This window comes from Gopherus evgoodei, chromosome 3 (assembly GCF_007399415.2).
Source record: "Gopherus evgoodei ecotype Sinaloan lineage chromosome 3, rGopEvg1_v1.p, whole genome shotgun sequence".
Lineage (NCBI taxonomy): Eukaryota > Metazoa > Chordata > Testudines > Testudinidae > Gopherus > Gopherus evgoodei.
In genome coordinates, this window is record NC_044324.1 from 147,370,542 (window position 1) to 147,386,694 (window position 16,153).

Consider the following 16,153-nt stretch of genomic DNA (forward strand, 5'->3'; position numbering starts at 1 on the left):
TCCACTGCTGAGCCTCCTCCCACTCTGTAGGGCCTGGGTGAAGGGCACCAGTCCTGAGGACATGATTCAGCCCCACCTTTCACACTGCGGGCCCAATTCAGTGCAGACTGAAGTCAGCTATGAGTCGTAACATTTTGTGAAGGGTCCCCTTCATACACAAAGATAGGGGAGGAAAACTGAGCTGCTGCTATTAGAAACAATATGTTTAATTTGATTTTAACTGGTTTGAGTTTATGAGGAGACAGACTGTGAACTGTTTTGAAGCAGACAAAGATTGAAACAGAAGAGGGAACACAATCAATAAATTGCCAAAATGTCAATGAGATTTCTACTAATAGTAGGCAGGATAATTGTTTTTTGCCCAAGTTTTAAAAACCAGTTAGTTTTGTTGAAGTCAGTTTTCTGCAGATCCCTTTTTGTGCAATGCATTACATTGTCAACGTAAAATAAAAATTTCCTGATTAGATTAGAATTCAATTAATTGGATAGCGGTTATAAAAGCAAGAAAATATTTAACAATGTTCTTGCTTGTCTTTATAATAAATTACATTTCTCCATTTTTTTGTAATGTAGTCAGAAGATAACATACAGTTGAAAAGCATATTTTAACAGTGATTTTTATAGATATTGTCTTTAATAGCTTTGAGCAATTCTGAAGATTTCTGAGGATCATCCAGAATTTGAGAAACAGAATATTGCAGAAACATTGTTATAAAGAGAAATAAATAGAAGCATATAATAAGATATTAACCCCCAAAAAGCCTTAATTTATTATGTGATTAACTATGATTTTGTGAGGATTAGACAGCCAGTCTGTTCGGAGTCTAAACACTTATATAACGTCATGTGCTCAAGTATCACAGATTTAACACTTTAATGTCCGGCATTTCTCTTTCCCTGTTTTTTTAATGGTAGAATCTAGTGAGGTTATGAGAAGTTGGAAAATGACATAAACTAAAGAGTAGAAGATGTTAGAGTGATTAGAGCATAATTAGACCCTTCTCCATGCATAACTGGTCCTTGCTTCCTCCATCTATGTGGGCTTTTTCTCCCTTGTGTGTATAGTGTTATGTGACTTCACTGTCTATTTTGGCCTCATGTTGTTAGTTATATCCCCTAGACAGATGAGAGCGCAGAAGAGTTCATTAAAAAAATCTTTTTATTGCAGATATAACTTAATAAATTCACGCACACTAAGAGGGTAATGCATTTAATAGCAGCTAGTTCCTCTTTAAAATGCTTATAAGTGGAAACCTCTAACAAGAACACTTAAAGAATTGTTCCTGATCTTTGGAAGTAAACAGTGGATAAATTATTATAGTTGTTTATAGCACTACACACAACCTAATTTCAGACTGCTCAACTTCTGAACTACTAAACATGCTGTGCACTGACATTCACTGTTCCTGCAAAATCTTTAAAATTAGAATTTCACTGTTCCTGCAAAATCTTTAAAATTAGAATCCACTTATGTGCAACTAACCTTTCATCTTGGAGAGCACACAGAAGCGCATCTCTTTGGGCGGAGTGGGGGCCTCTTGCTGTACCATTCATACATTGACCAAGAGAGAGACCAAAAATAGACACACCCTGGTGATATTTATTTCATGTATGAGTTTATTTCTATGATATCCACCCCCATGTATCTTCAAAAATTAAAAAATCAGGGCTCAATGGCCTGGAGATAAGAATGGGAAAATAAAAAATAACTGTAAGGGCTTTGAAAAAGGAAACACAAAATGTTCGTAGATGAATTAACCAAAATATAATAGAGAGTCTTTACACTAATCTTGACTGTTAGAACTACTTTGTGACCCCAGAGACATTCCCCAAAATTGCAAGAAGTGACAATTTTGTGGCAGCAGGGTGTGGGTGTGCATGCAAACATCTGGTACAGTAACTCACTTAAAAGAACACGAAGGGCTGTCTCTTCACTATCTAGCCACCTTTCCTCCTCATCTGAGCATGATGTGTGTGTATGTTCTGGGAAGATCAAAATAAAGTTTGTAGCAGCAGATGGCTAGAAGTCTCACACCAGTATGCCTTTTGGGGAACACAAAGCAGATTGGCTTCTGCAGTGCCCTTTAATAGAGGGCAGCATGCATTCCCTCCAGGCCAGCTCCTTTCTGGTAGCTGTTGTAGGAGGAGGAAGGAACTACTGAAGTTAGCACCGTAGTTTACAATACAGTCTCCCAATCTGAGAAGTTCCTTGCAGGGTCAAGTGCCCTGTTCATGTGCAGAAGGACAGCCCAGGGTGTCAGACACTTGTTGTACAAACCAAAGTAATGCTGGAAAATTTCTCATGAAAGGAAATAGTTATTTCTACTTTATTTGCCCTTTCCTCCAATAATAGAAATGGAATTCACCTTTTCCTGCCCCTTATTTCCTGGCTTTTCAAAATTCCACCTATGGGCCAACATTTTGCTATTCAAAGAGTACGTCTACACTACAAGATTATTCCGATTTTACATAAACTGGTTTTGTAAAACAGATTGTATAAAGTCGAGTGCACGCAGCCACATTAAGCACATTAATTAGGTAGTGTGAGTCCATGGTCCGAGGCTAGCGTCGATTTCCGGAGCGTTGCACTGTGGGTAGCTATTCTGTAGCTATCCCATAGTTCCCGCAGTCTCCTCCGCCCCTTGGAATTCTGGGTTGAGATCCCAATGCCTGATGGGGCAAAAATCATTGTCGCAGGTGGTTCTGGGTAAATGTCGTCAGTCATTCCTTCCTCTGGGAAAGCAACGGCAGACAATCATTTCACACCCTTTTTCCCTGGATTGCCCCGACAGACGCCATAGCATGGCAACTATGGAGCCCATTCAGCTTTTTTTCACTGTCACCGTATGTGTACTGGATGCCACTGACAGAGGCGATACTGCAGCGCTACACAGCAGCATTCATTTGCTTTTGCATGATAGCAGAGATGGTTATCAGTCGTTCTGTACCGCCTGCTGCCATTGTAAATTGGCAATGAGATGACGGCTATCTGTTGTTCTGTACCGTCTGCTGCTATCATGAGTGCCCCTGGCTGAGGTCGGCCGGGGGCGCAAAGGCAAAAATGGGAATGACTCCTCGAGTCAATCCCTCCTTTATGATATCTAAAAATAGAGTCAGTCCTGCCTAGTATATGGGGCAACTGTACTAGAGTACCAGAGAACCAGAGAGCACAGCTGCTCCGTGTCAGATCCCGCAGAAATGATGAACTGCATGCCATTCACGGGGGTTGCCCCTGCAACAACCCCACCCATTGCTTCCCTCCTCCCCCAACCTTCTTGGGCTACCGTGGCAGTGTCCCCCCTATTTGTGTGATGAAGTAATAAAGAATGCAGGAATAAGAAACAGTGACTTGTTGGTGAGATAAACTGAGGGGGAGGCAGCCTCTAGCTGCTGTGATAGTCCAGGCAGGACATTAAGCGGTGTGGGGGAGAGGAGCCCACCATCCCACTGCTATGATAGTCCAGGCAGTACAGAATCTTTTCTTTACACATGAAAGGGAGGGAGTGATTGAAGCTCAGCCCCCAGTTGCTATGATGAAGACGGTTACCAGCTGTTCTGTACCATCTACTGGGAATGACCAGTAATCATTCCTATTTTTACCCAGGTGCCTCCCCGGCTGGCCTCACCTGAGGCCAGCCAGGGGTATTCAGCAGCTATCAAGCATATTGTACCGTCTGCCTCCGGGGAGGGAAGAGGACCGGATACTGCTCTTTACTGCCGCAGCATCGCATCTACCAGCCGCATTCAGTACACATAGGGTGACATTAAAAAAAGTCAAGTAACGATTTTTTTTCCCTTTTCTTTCACGGGAGGGGAGGGAGGGGAGGGGGTACATTGACGAGCTATACCCTGAACCACACCAGACAATGTGTTTGAACCTTACAGGCATTGGGAGCTCAGCCAAGAATGCAAATACTTTTCGGAGACTGCTGTGGACTGTGGGATAGCTGGAATCCTCAGTGCCCCCTCCCTCCCTCCATGACCGTCCATTTGATTCTTTGGCTTTCCATTACGCTTGCCACGCAGCACTGTGTAGCCTGGAGATTTTTTTCAAACGCTTTGGGATTTCGTCTTCTGTAACAGAGCTCTTATGGAACAGATTTGTCTCCCCATACGGTGATCAGATCCAGTATCTCCCGTATGGCCCATGCTGGAGCTCTTTTTGGATTTGGGACTGCATCGCCACCCGTGCTGATCAGAGCTCCACACTGGGCAAACAGGAAATGAAATTCAAAAGTTCGCGGGGCTTTTCCTGTTTACCTGGCCACTGTATCCGAGTTCAGATTGCTGTCCATAGCGGTCACAGTGGTGCACTGTGGGATACCGCCCGGAGGCCAATACCATCGATTTGTGGCCACACTAACCCTAATCCAATATGGTAATACCAATTTTAGCACTATTCCTCTCGTTGGGGAGGAGTACAGAAACTGATTTAAAGAGCCCTTTATATCGATATAAAGAGCCTCGTAGTGTGGACGGGTACAGCTTTAAATCAGTTTAACGCTGCTAAAATCTGTTTAAATGCTTAGTGTAGACCAGGCCAAAGTGTGATTATTTCAGTCTGACAGAGTTGTCACAACTGCTAAACTCAAGAGGAAAGCACAGCCCTACCAAGTCTGGTACATTGAAAAGGCAGTTTGATGGGTTTCTGCCACAGCTGCATTTTCTCCTCTAGGGAATGTTTCAACATTGTCACATTTTAATGTATGAGGTGATGATACTAACATCAATACATTTCAGGGTGCCGCTCCCTTCACAAAGAGAAGGACAATGGTGGTTTCAGCCTGAAGTCTCTCACCAGGGTCACACTGTAGCATGGAAAAGTTTACTTTTATTGAAAAGTATCACAACAATAAATTGAGATTTTTAATCTATTTTTTTTAACATTTTGACTGTAGTGCTTTACTATAAATGGAGGTTTATCTGAAATTAAATCAGATGGCATATCTTGCCTTCCTTTTTTTAATTTTCTCTTACCAAAAACACTCTTCCTATATTTAAGAAAAAGACACAAATTGTATATGCACCTGGATTCATATGGATACACTTGATATAATGTGATTTCTGGCAGTTAAACTATGTTGAGAAACTATTACTGAGTGCAGGTATTTAACAGGAATGATACTGAATCAATTAATGTTAGTGTAACTCAGCTTATATTCTGTGGCACTTCAATATTTAGAAACACTATAATTTTTTTCTTTATCGATTCATACATTCCAATACCAGAAGGCATCACTGTGATCATCTAGTCTGACCTGTATAACACAGGCCATAGTATTTCCCCAAAATAATTCCCAGAGCATTTGTTTTGCCCACTTTTGTTAAGTTTGTTCAGGTAGTGAATTTTACATTTAAATAAATATAAATCAAAACTTTATTAATCAGTACATTGAAAATTAAGAACCCTTGCATTCCAGAAATACTAGAAAATCCATTTGTTCTCATTGCCATGCTATAGTATAATAATACAATGAAGTCCACTTAACACAGTCATTGGCAAATTGATTCCTACATTTAATTTGTAGTAGATCTTTGAAATCCAATATCATGGATTAAAAAATTCACACCACTTCCACTCTTTAGCTTGATCAGTTTTTATAACATTAGGCAAGTATTTTGGATGATGAAATCATGGGTTATAGAAAGCTGTCATTTAATTAAAGAGAATAAAGAGCCCATGGAGGGCCTCCTATGATGATCAGATATGACTGCAATTATAATTTGCATTATTCAGACATAATTATCTGTTGTAAGCACTGACTTGAATTCCTAAATGTTTGTGCACACTCCTGGTCCTGGATAATAACAACGGTGACTTATTTCTCTGAAAATGGGCTAATTTAAAGTCTTTATGAGACAGGCATTGTCATATCTGACAGGAGTCAAACCCCCAGCTTCATCTAGTGAGTATTTGGTACAGCTGAATGGAGAGCAAGGCGGTGAATGAGCTGTTTGTAGCTCTCTGATGATTGACCCAGTTCAATACTAATCCAATCACTCACACAATTCAGAGCAGTATTAGATCTGCTCTAAACAACATCTGCTAGCTATTGCCCAAAGGACCTAGTACATTGGCTAAGGATAGCAGGAATTGCAGCAGCACTCTAGCCACAATGTCTATACCAGAAGGGCTAGAAGTGGATAGCCTAGAAGCCATCTCTGTGCCATATGAGTATGGAATACACAGCTAGCCCTCAAAGCTGGCTTTCCAGCTCCTTTGCAAAGAGACTGGAGCAGATCAGATCATCTGACTGAGGATCTTTTAATATTTCAGTTTCCTCATCTGTAAAACAGGAATAATGAGGATGACAAAGAAACAGTGAGGATACATTTATGGATAAGTACTTTGAGATTCTTGGAGTGCAAAATGACAATTGTTGTTTGTAGATTTAATATGGTGTCCTTTTTCAGGCTTAGCTGCCTTTTCCTGACAGGGTGATTTGACCCTTAGTCCTTATAATGGAAAGTCATTTGATGTTTTGCCTGAATAGCATCTTTAGGAACAAATTCACAAAGCAGTTTAGATCCTACATCTCTTTTCCTTTTAGAAAAATAGAATTATCTGTGGGAATTTACAAAATGTACTCTCTTTAAAAGCAATTCAATGAAGTGAAGACATACTGCATGCTTATCTTTTTAATAAAGTTATAGAAAATATATCTACTAGTGACTCACTTTATTATTATGTGAGCGAAATTGCTCTCTGAGTGAAATTCACCTTTCTGTGTAGGACCAGCATTTATTTTGAGGTCTTAAGTGATCCTTAAGCCTCTAGCTGAAATTCTTCATAGGTGAATTTCTGCTTTAATTTGTAAGTATGGGAAAATCCCCATTTTTCTTTGAAAAGTCAAAAGTTCCTTGTGAGTAACTTTGAAATACTTTCTAATTACATTTAAATTCCTTGTGTATTCTGTGTGTCTCTTCCTTATGCTTTGTGACTAAAGACATTTTCAAACTGGAACAGTGTTTGTTTTAAAAATAAGATGGTTACAGTTCCCTATTCTGCACTTGAATTCATGCTTTACAGTCAGAAAGAGAGGATTATACATTCATCTAAGGCAGTGTTTCCCAAACTTAGGTTGCCGTTTGTTTAGGGAAAGCCCCGTCAGGACGGGCAAGTTTGTTTACCTGCCGGGTCCTCAGGTCTGGCCGATCGCAGCTCCCACTGGCCGTGGTACGCCACTCCAAGCCAATGGGAGCCACTGGAAGCAGTGGCCTGTACGTCCCTCAGCTCGCCCTGCTTCCAGCAACTCCCATTGGCCTGGAGCAGCGAACTGCGGCCACTGGGAGCCCCGATCAGCCAGACCTGCAGATGCGGCAGGTAAACAAACTGGCTTGGCCCAACAGGGGCTTTCCCTACACAAGCGGCGTCCCAAGTTTGGGAAACACTGATCTAAGGAATAAGGATTTGAAACCATTAGGAAAGAGATAATAAGACAGAAAATATAATCATATGAAATCATAATGTCATTATATAAATGTTCACCTTAAATATGGAATCCTATGGCACCTTATAGACTAACAGACGTTTTGGAGCATGAGCTTTCGTGGGTGAATACCCACTTCGTCAGATGTTCTGACGAAGTGGGTATTCACCCACGAAAGCTCATGCTCCAAAACGTCTGTTAGTCTATAAGGTGCCACAGGATTCTTTGCTGCTTTTATAGATACAGACTAACACGCCTACCCCTCTGATACTTGACACCTTAAATATGTGTGCAGTTCTGGTTGCCCCATCTCAGAAAAGATATTAGAATTGGAAAAGGTACAGAGAAGAGCAATAAACATGTTTGAGGATATGAAACTGCTTCCGTATGAGGAGAGAGTAAACAGATTGGGACTTTTCAGCTTGAAGAGAGACACAACTAAGGATATGATACAGATCTGTAAAATCATGAATGATGTGGATAAAGTGAATAAGGAAGTGTTATTTACTATTTCACATAACACAAGAACCAGGGTAACCCAATAAAATTAATAAGCAGCAGGTTTAAAACAAGCAAAAAGAAGTACTTCTTCACACAGTGTACAGTCAACCTGTGGAACTCATTGCCAGGGGATGTTATAAAAGCCAAAAGTATAATGGGATTCAAAAAAGAATTATGGTACATAAATTCTTATTAATCTCAGGAGTAAATTAATTATCAGCAGATATTCTCAATAATACAGACCAAAGGAATGGAAATGTGAAAGTGCTCATATGTAATCAAAGTTGTTTAAAAGAGAAGTCACTGTTTTCTGCTCCAATGTGCTACTCACCTCTCTTTGACTTCAATGGGAGTTGCACATGTATATCTCAGAGTACAGTAGGGTTCCAGTGTATTTTCCCTGAGGGTTTCTTTCCTGATGTTTAAAGCAGGGATTCCCAAACGTTTTCATAATGTGTGCCACTTATTAACAGGACTTTTGAACATCTAATCTCCTTGCAGTTGTCATGTGGCCAACCCCCACCTATTGTGATCAAATAACATGCCTGTGGCAACAGTTGTTGACATGGAATATTAATCTCAGCAATGCACTGGGCATATTTTTATCTGTACTTTAATGTATTTGAACAGGTGGAAATGAGGAGGAGCCAGCACCATGTGCTTAGGCAGTTGTCCTGAAACCACCACCAAATGTTCTCAGAAACACTCATGGTCAACATAGTACAGTTTTGAGGGCCCCTGATTTGCAGACTGAAAATATCTGAAGCACTATGCTGTCATATGAAAGTTGGCTTTCTACTAATTCATGGAGGGTCATAAGACCAAGTTAAACTAATGCTTTGAAGATACTTTCAAATCCAAACCTTTAGGGGGAGCTCTGCCAACTGCCACTTTATTAATCATTATAAAAAGAAAAGTCAGCCCTAGCTAGAGGATTGTAAACCTAAAATTAAAAATTACCCAACCAAGCAAAGATGCTCTTTTCTAAGCATGGAAAAGCTTGGGCCAATGTAGAGCTTTAAACTGAGAAGAAAAAAAAATCTACATTAACAGTAAAAATGTGGCCTGGTCAAAGGATCCACCCTTGCCAACTTTAACACTGTTATTGGTAGACATGAAATCCCCCATCTTAAAATGAGGAGGGGGGCTGCAAGTTTGGGTTACAGCCCCTCCTCCAATGCATAATGCATCAGGCTTTTTAGGGAGCAAGAAGCAGCATGGTTGGCAAGTCACAATAATTACCATAAAGTAGTAGAAACGAGAAATTCTTCACTCTGCTGAGGCAGTCTGTTACAGTAAGGTAGGAGCAGATAGTTAATGACTTGTCAGCCTTAAGGTGGTAGTCCGTACTGTGTTCAGGCTACCCCCCAACTTAATCCTGAAGACAGTAGTGGTGGGGTTTGGGGTGTTATCCAGGGAAGAGGGGGGTAGCTTTTATGAGGAATCAGGGCGATCCAGGGTAAATTTTCATGGTTTGAGTGTGTTCAGGATTCTAGCCTACCTTTTCCCAAAGGTACTCCGTGGAGCTGGACTTCTAAATTCTCGCTATCTAGGACATTCAAAGAGCCCAAATGATATGTATTACTATAGTATATCTAATACAAGTTTCACAGTCTGACAGATTTCACAACAAATAACGTAGAATGCATTTTTTTTATTCCAATTTTCTTTCCCCACAGAAACCTGGAGAGGAGCCACCAGAGGAGGATGAAGGCATTAAAAGAGTTGATCCGCTGCATCAGCTTATTCTGCTTTTCAGTCGAACAGCTTTAACTGAAAAATGGTAAGGTTGGTGTGAGGGACTGTAAAATTTCTGCAAATTGTCTAGCTGCTTCCATTTTTTAAATTGCATTGGTTTGCCATGTAATATGTCACATATGCAAATAGTGTAGCTAAGCAAGCACTAATGGATTAGCATGTGCCTGCACATGTGGGGCCTGATTCTTAATTACATTGGCAGAGTGGCATAGAGGGGTCTTACCATAACTGGGAAGCAGGTACATGGAATTTTCTGCAGTGAACAGATCTGCCTACAAAAATCAATGCCACGTTTATGGTTGCTGTTGATAATCTGGCCCATGGTGTCCTCAGTAATGTCCGTATTCCACATTGAAAGGGACACCCGCAGCTTGAAAATTGTTATCTGAAAATGCTGGATTTGCAATATAGGTAGAAGTAACTCCTAACAATCCTACAACTGAAAGAAGTTAGAAAAAAATCTATTCTCAGTTTGTTCAGCTCTATGTGTGTAGTCAATTTCATCGTTCAGCCTATATTAGTTTATTAGTTCCTTCCCTTCCTGAAAAGACCCTTATCATTAATAGGGGAACAGAAATACCCTTATACAAAGTTAAAGGAGGTTAAAAACAAAATTTAGGACATCCTATTTAAAAGATGTGCTGTTGGAAACTAGAATTATTAAAAATGTTCAATTTTCTGATCCTCCTCTGAATATTTGAGTGTTTCAATTGTTTATGGAGATGCTGTATTACATTAATGGTTACAGTGTTTCTCCCCTTCTATTCCCTAGCAAACTGGAGGAAGATTACTTATATATGGCATATGCTGACATTATGGCAAAGGTAACTTTTTTCCCATCTTTTGCATATACCTTTTAATAAGAGAATGTAAGGGAGATTGAAAGAGTTTTGGTGTATATCGAGCTGGGGCCATGTATTTTTTAAAGCAAACTTTATTTGTGAATGTTTTGTTTTTACATGGTCTCAGAGTTGTCATGATGAAGAGGATGATGATGGTGAAGAAGAAGTGAAGAGTTTTGAAGTAAGTTTGAAGTCCTCTTTTTTGTTTCTTGTTTCATATTATACATTATTCCATAGCTTCTAACTGACATTTATGTTTCTTGCTTCATGGCTTCCTGCAACTTACTGTGTAAATGAACGGCATGTCTGAGACTAGATTGACAAATATGAGTATTCAGATTCATAGTAGTAAAACAGAAAGAGAAAAGATAGTGTTACGTAACTATATATATACATGCACACACACATATATATAAAATTGATGAGTGAACCTTAAAAGAGCCAGTTTGGACAAACATGTAACAGTTCAACTGATATTCTGAAGCACAAATCATTCTGAAAATCTGATGAGAACAGGCTGACAAGATTTCCAATAGTGACTGAGTTTGGATGGGTAAGAAATATTGAAAGGGTAGTGTTTATTGCAATAATATTGTATATACAATAGCAGTAATAAATCAGTTATTTGCATCTCTGTTTATAGAGCAATGACTGTTAAGAAAAGGTCAATATTTATCCACAGTTAGCACGTTATTTCTGATGTTTAGAATAGGAAATAACTGCAGTAACTCAGACACTACTCTACATTTACTGTAGATTAATGTTGACTTTGCAATAGTGATCACTATATGAGGGGGCACATGGTCTTGTAACTAACGCACAGAAATGAGAGACAGGAGATCTACATATGTGTTTGATCAATCACTTATCTGCAAAATATTTCTGGATATTTTTTCTTATTTCTGTTTCACTTCTTGTCCTCACCCTTTCTTAAGGTCACAGGATCGCAACGCAGCAAGGTAAAAAAAAAAATGTGTGTATTTGTCTGGGTCTAATTTTGTGACTTTAGCTTTTAGACCCAACATCTTGGATAAGTTCATGTAAAGGGTCTTTAAAATATTTCTAACTATTTTCAGCTTTCGCATAATTTATCTTCACAGTATCCTTCATCTGAACAAAAATGCATTCGTCTTAAAACTCCAAGGATTAATAATATGAAACATTTTGACCCCATTAAATACAAAAACATTTTTCCCTTCTAGGGAAAATGGAATAACCTTTGACTTATTTTTTTATTTTTTCATATTATCTTAATATTCTTGCTAATGGTACTTTTAAAAAAAATGATTGCTGGCCTTCTTCCAAGAAATGTTAATTTCCATCATTTCCAGTTATCAATCTTTAATTTCTGTAGTTGAAACTGTTCTTCAGATCGGAAAGGAATACAGTCATACTTTTGCTTTTTTTTAACAAGCCATCTTTGTGTGGCAGCTTATTAATCCAGGAACATGCTGCTGATCCATCCAACAAAGTCATAGTTCCAGTGTTCTTCAGCCTAATATCAAGTGTGTTACCTTTTATGCAATTTAAATTCTTTGGAGTAGATTGACACTCTTTCCAAAATCTTCCACTAATTTAAGGTCTAAATTTAGAATTGTAGATTAAGTGATCATTGGTCATTTAATCTAAAATATTTGTAACATGTTCAATGAAAATGGTTGGTTGTTATCATCTTCAGCCTTCATTATGGGGCACCAGGTAGAAACTCTATAGTTAGGGTTGCAGTCTAAAATGGGCTTAAAATGGGGCATTTATTTCTGTTTTTCTCAAAAAGCATGTAGCCAGGTGGTGTGCAACTTCACAGAGTTAGTTTTTATTCCCACTGAATTTCTTACATGAGCTTTGTGTGGTTTCTCTTCATACATTTTTAACAGAAGCCTTTGAATTTCAGATCCAGCTGAAGTTTTTGCTTTGCAGTCTTACTTTTCATTGTTGACTGATATTTATTAAAAAAAAACAAAACACCACCATTGTCTGTCTACAAAAAACCTGCTAGATTAGTGTGCTCAGAATTGATCTAGTGCAAGAGGTACTTTGATTGTTGGATTTAGGGCCATTTTTAATTGCTGTTCTCCTAATAACTGCAAGTTTATGCACGGTGCATACAAACCTGATGGTTGATTGGGACTAGGAATGCATATGACTCATGGTTGGGCTCCTGGCAACAGGCACAAGAATCCAGCCACATGATGGGACTAAGAGTACATACAACTTGCTTCATCATGAGTTACGTTTTTCTGTCAGATTTTATCTTAACAAAAGAGAGAGTTTTTTTGTGCAGCTGCTGATGCATGAAGGTTTATTCATAGGTGCTGACAGATAAAATATACTCCATGATGAGCTGCATTTCTTCCTCCCACAAGTCTGCAAGGCCTTTGTCTAATCACCACTAAATGAAGCATTAAAAAGCCTAGGAAACTAATACACAAAAAACATTGTGTGGAAGCAGGTGCAGTTGATACACATACAACGTGCGTGACACAAACCCACAAAAGCAAGGAAAAAGTAAGTTCTAAAAAACCCACACTCCTTTCCTGCAGGACAGGAGAAAATGTTAAGGCTTCAGGAATACAGTTGTCCAATTAGAATTCCAATGTTGAATGCCGTCTGCTTATTCCATGTTCTGTGGGTCTGCAAAAATAGTGACAGTCCAATGTGTATAATGTTCAACTTTCTGCAGCTCCTTCACAATCAGAACCTCAGAATGGTCATTCTTTGGCAGGGCTTTAAGTGAAGAGACATGGTCAGCCCATGACCTGTGCAGTTTACTCTTGCTTTTTGGCACAAATAATCCATATTGGGGCCTCTGTGAGCAGCACACAGGTCAGAATATAAACCCACAGGAATGATGTTCAGGCCTTAGTATGTCCCTGGCTGCACTGCAGTGCAATATTGGGGTGCAGACCTCATCCATTTGTTCCCCTGGTATTTATTTTTCATTAGTAAGATTATTTTTTTCCTCCTTGCTGATTATAACTGGGTAGTTCGTAATCTTAGAGACAAAGATATAGAAATAACTCTGTGGAGTCCTTGATTCTTCTAGATGATAAAAAGTGCTTCCAATCAAAGTGCCTCACTGGATTGAATACAAACTGGTCTTCACCAAGCATGTTATATGTTAGTGCTATTAATATGGATAGGGTCAGGGCTCAAATGGGGGATCAAAAATACAGTTCTACTTCATAAAATAAATCAGTTGAATCTGGGAAGAGGAGAAAAGAGAAGAAGAGTAAAAGATGGCACCACTGAGCTATTAGATTTCACAACGTGCACATCACCAGTTGCTGGGCACATATACTGAAACTTATATTGTTTAATAACATCTAATAATTCAGTGAGACTCTCAGCTTAGGATCCAGCTCTTTAGAGATCATCAATATTGTGGTCCTTTGGAATAGTTTATGTAAATAGAATGGCTGTACCTTGTGTCCTGAAAGTCAAGAAACTAGGGTTCTGTCAGAGCAGTGAGAGGAAGCTTGAGAATCAAGGACATCCAGCGAGAACCATTTCTTAGAGATATGTTAAAAATTTAAATCCGTATTTGTTATTGGCTTTCACCAGTCATGAGGGACATGAATCCAAGTCTGAAGTTGCTCCTCCATCACTTCCAGACCTTAGTGGGAAAGCTTAGGCAAAAGTCATCCTTGGAGGATATGAGGGCACATTCTGTTTCTCTGCTCCAGAGGAGTAAAGGTTTCTTAAAGGGCATGGATAAAGCCGTCAGAGAATTCTCCAAACACAGGGACTGCTCTGACTTAATGACTTGATTTAGTTGGGATTGGTCCCGCTTTGAGCAGGGAGTGGGACCTCTTGAGGTCTCTTCCAACCCTAATCTTCTATGATTCTATGATACATATTAGTCTCCGGAACAGCTCAGGATTAGAGGTACAGTGGTTGTTTTTTCCAAACCTAACATGGAACTGCCTTCCTATTTAAAAAAAAACAAACTTAAAAAATGGAAAAAACAAAGTGTTATTTTTACATATTTAATAGTTACTACCAAATTTCCAAAAATAATCTCTAAAACTGAACCTGCAGAAAATTAGATGCATATGTTCAAGAACAAAATGTTCATTTGCACACTCAAGCAGGGTGGTTAACTACTCAGTTACCCTGTTTGCATGTACAAATACTGTTTTCTTGCATTGTTGCAGGCACAATTTCAGAGGACACTTTTGTCAACATTTGGTCCTTAGTTGGTAAGTTAAAGATTTTTGAGTAGCCTATTAGACCCGCATTACAAAGCCACAGTTACTTGGCTTCTTTGAACAGTTTTTAATTTATTTTTTAAAGAGCAAAATGAAGACAAAAATAATTCACATTGTTTCTGACAATTAGTTAATAGAATGTTGGTGATTTTTGGCCAACAGAGCAAGATGCAGAAAACATGCCTTGTTAAAGGTGAAAAGGTGGGGAACTAATAGCCAAATTCTGCCTTCCCATGTTGCATGATGAAATTCCATCTACTTCAGTGTGAGCGCAGTATGCATATCTGGAGGAAAATTTGTTTCCCGTGTTGATTATCTTGATAGTTGAAGGAGACATTATCCTGAGACTTGTGTATGGCATGTTTAAAAAGATGTTCTCTCTCAAATTTATTTTATGTAACTAAGGTTCCTCCCATTAAAATGATCCACACATGGAATTTGATTTCTTGCCAGAGGCTTTGTCTGTAGAAACTAAAGGTACTTAGACATCCCCAGTTGTCATTTTTATTATCTATTCAATTTTATTTTTCTGAAATCTCTCATTTTGGTTCAGTGATTTATTCATCATCTTTATACACATTCTAGATAACAGCCCTGTTCCAAATAAAGTCTGCACACACTTTATAGAGTCAAACTCACCCAATCCCGGGGACTTGACTTTATCAATAGAGAAACTAATATCAACATAACACAAATTTCAGCTCAAGATTCCACTCTGTGTTTAGCTGTTTCAGGGGGTTTTCCTGATGGACCTCTCTCTACCAAATTCTAGAATTACATGGATCTGTGAAAACAACCAACTTTCCTTGAAGAAAAAATGGTGTGGCAAATTTGTAATTTGTTGCAAGAGATTTGAATTTCTGAGCAAAGTTGTGTTCACTGACAGAAATGGTGAAATGTCACCCTATAAATCCTATATAAATCTAGAGCCAAAAATCTGCTACTAAATGTTCACATCTATTACGGTCAAAGGGAGAAGGCAGAATTTGGCATTCTGAGTCTGCATGAAAAATTTTTGAAGTGAAAAATGGATATGTTTGTTGCATAACTTTATGCACAGTTTAATCCTTAAGTTGTTCTAAACGAAGGACCCCATGTTGCATACTGGCATTTAGAAAAAACTCCTGAAGCCAGTTGATATTTTGCCTGAATAACAAATGCAAGATCAAGCTGACAAAAAAGAACAATAGTTTTACTCTGTCATAGCCCAATCCCCAAACCCTAGCAACATGCTTGAATAATGGTGGGGGAAGGAGTACTAGGGGAAGAGATCCTTTTGTCATAGGCTAGACAATATTAGTGGAGCTACTCCAAAGCTGATATTGAGGCCTATTGTTGCTGTTTGTCTACTGCATGGGGAGCAACAGATAGTGACTATGCAAAATTCACCAGTCCCCTCATGCCACTGAGTGAG

At 39.0% G+C, this 16,153-nt stretch overlaps 1 protein-coding gene across 4 annotated transcripts in view; it reads left to right on the forward strand.

The window, feature by feature from the left end:
• The window catches only part of RYR2 (ryanodine receptor 2), a 737,385-nt gene that overhangs the window by 612,650 nt on the left and 108,582 nt on the right, over positions 1-16,153 (forward strand). For all 4 annotated transcript variants that reach the window (XM_030556966.1, XM_030556967.1, XM_030556968.1 and 1 more), the window contains 4 exons: positions 9,611-9,714; positions 10,462-10,513; positions 10,659-10,712; positions 11,467-11,490. In XM_030556966.1, the coding sequence (XP_030412826.1) occupies positions 9,611-9,714; positions 10,462-10,513; positions 10,659-10,712; positions 11,467-11,490 (234 nt within the window). The remainder of the gene's footprint in view (positions 1-9,610; positions 9,715-10,461; positions 10,514-10,658; positions 10,713-11,466; positions 11,491-16,153) is intronic.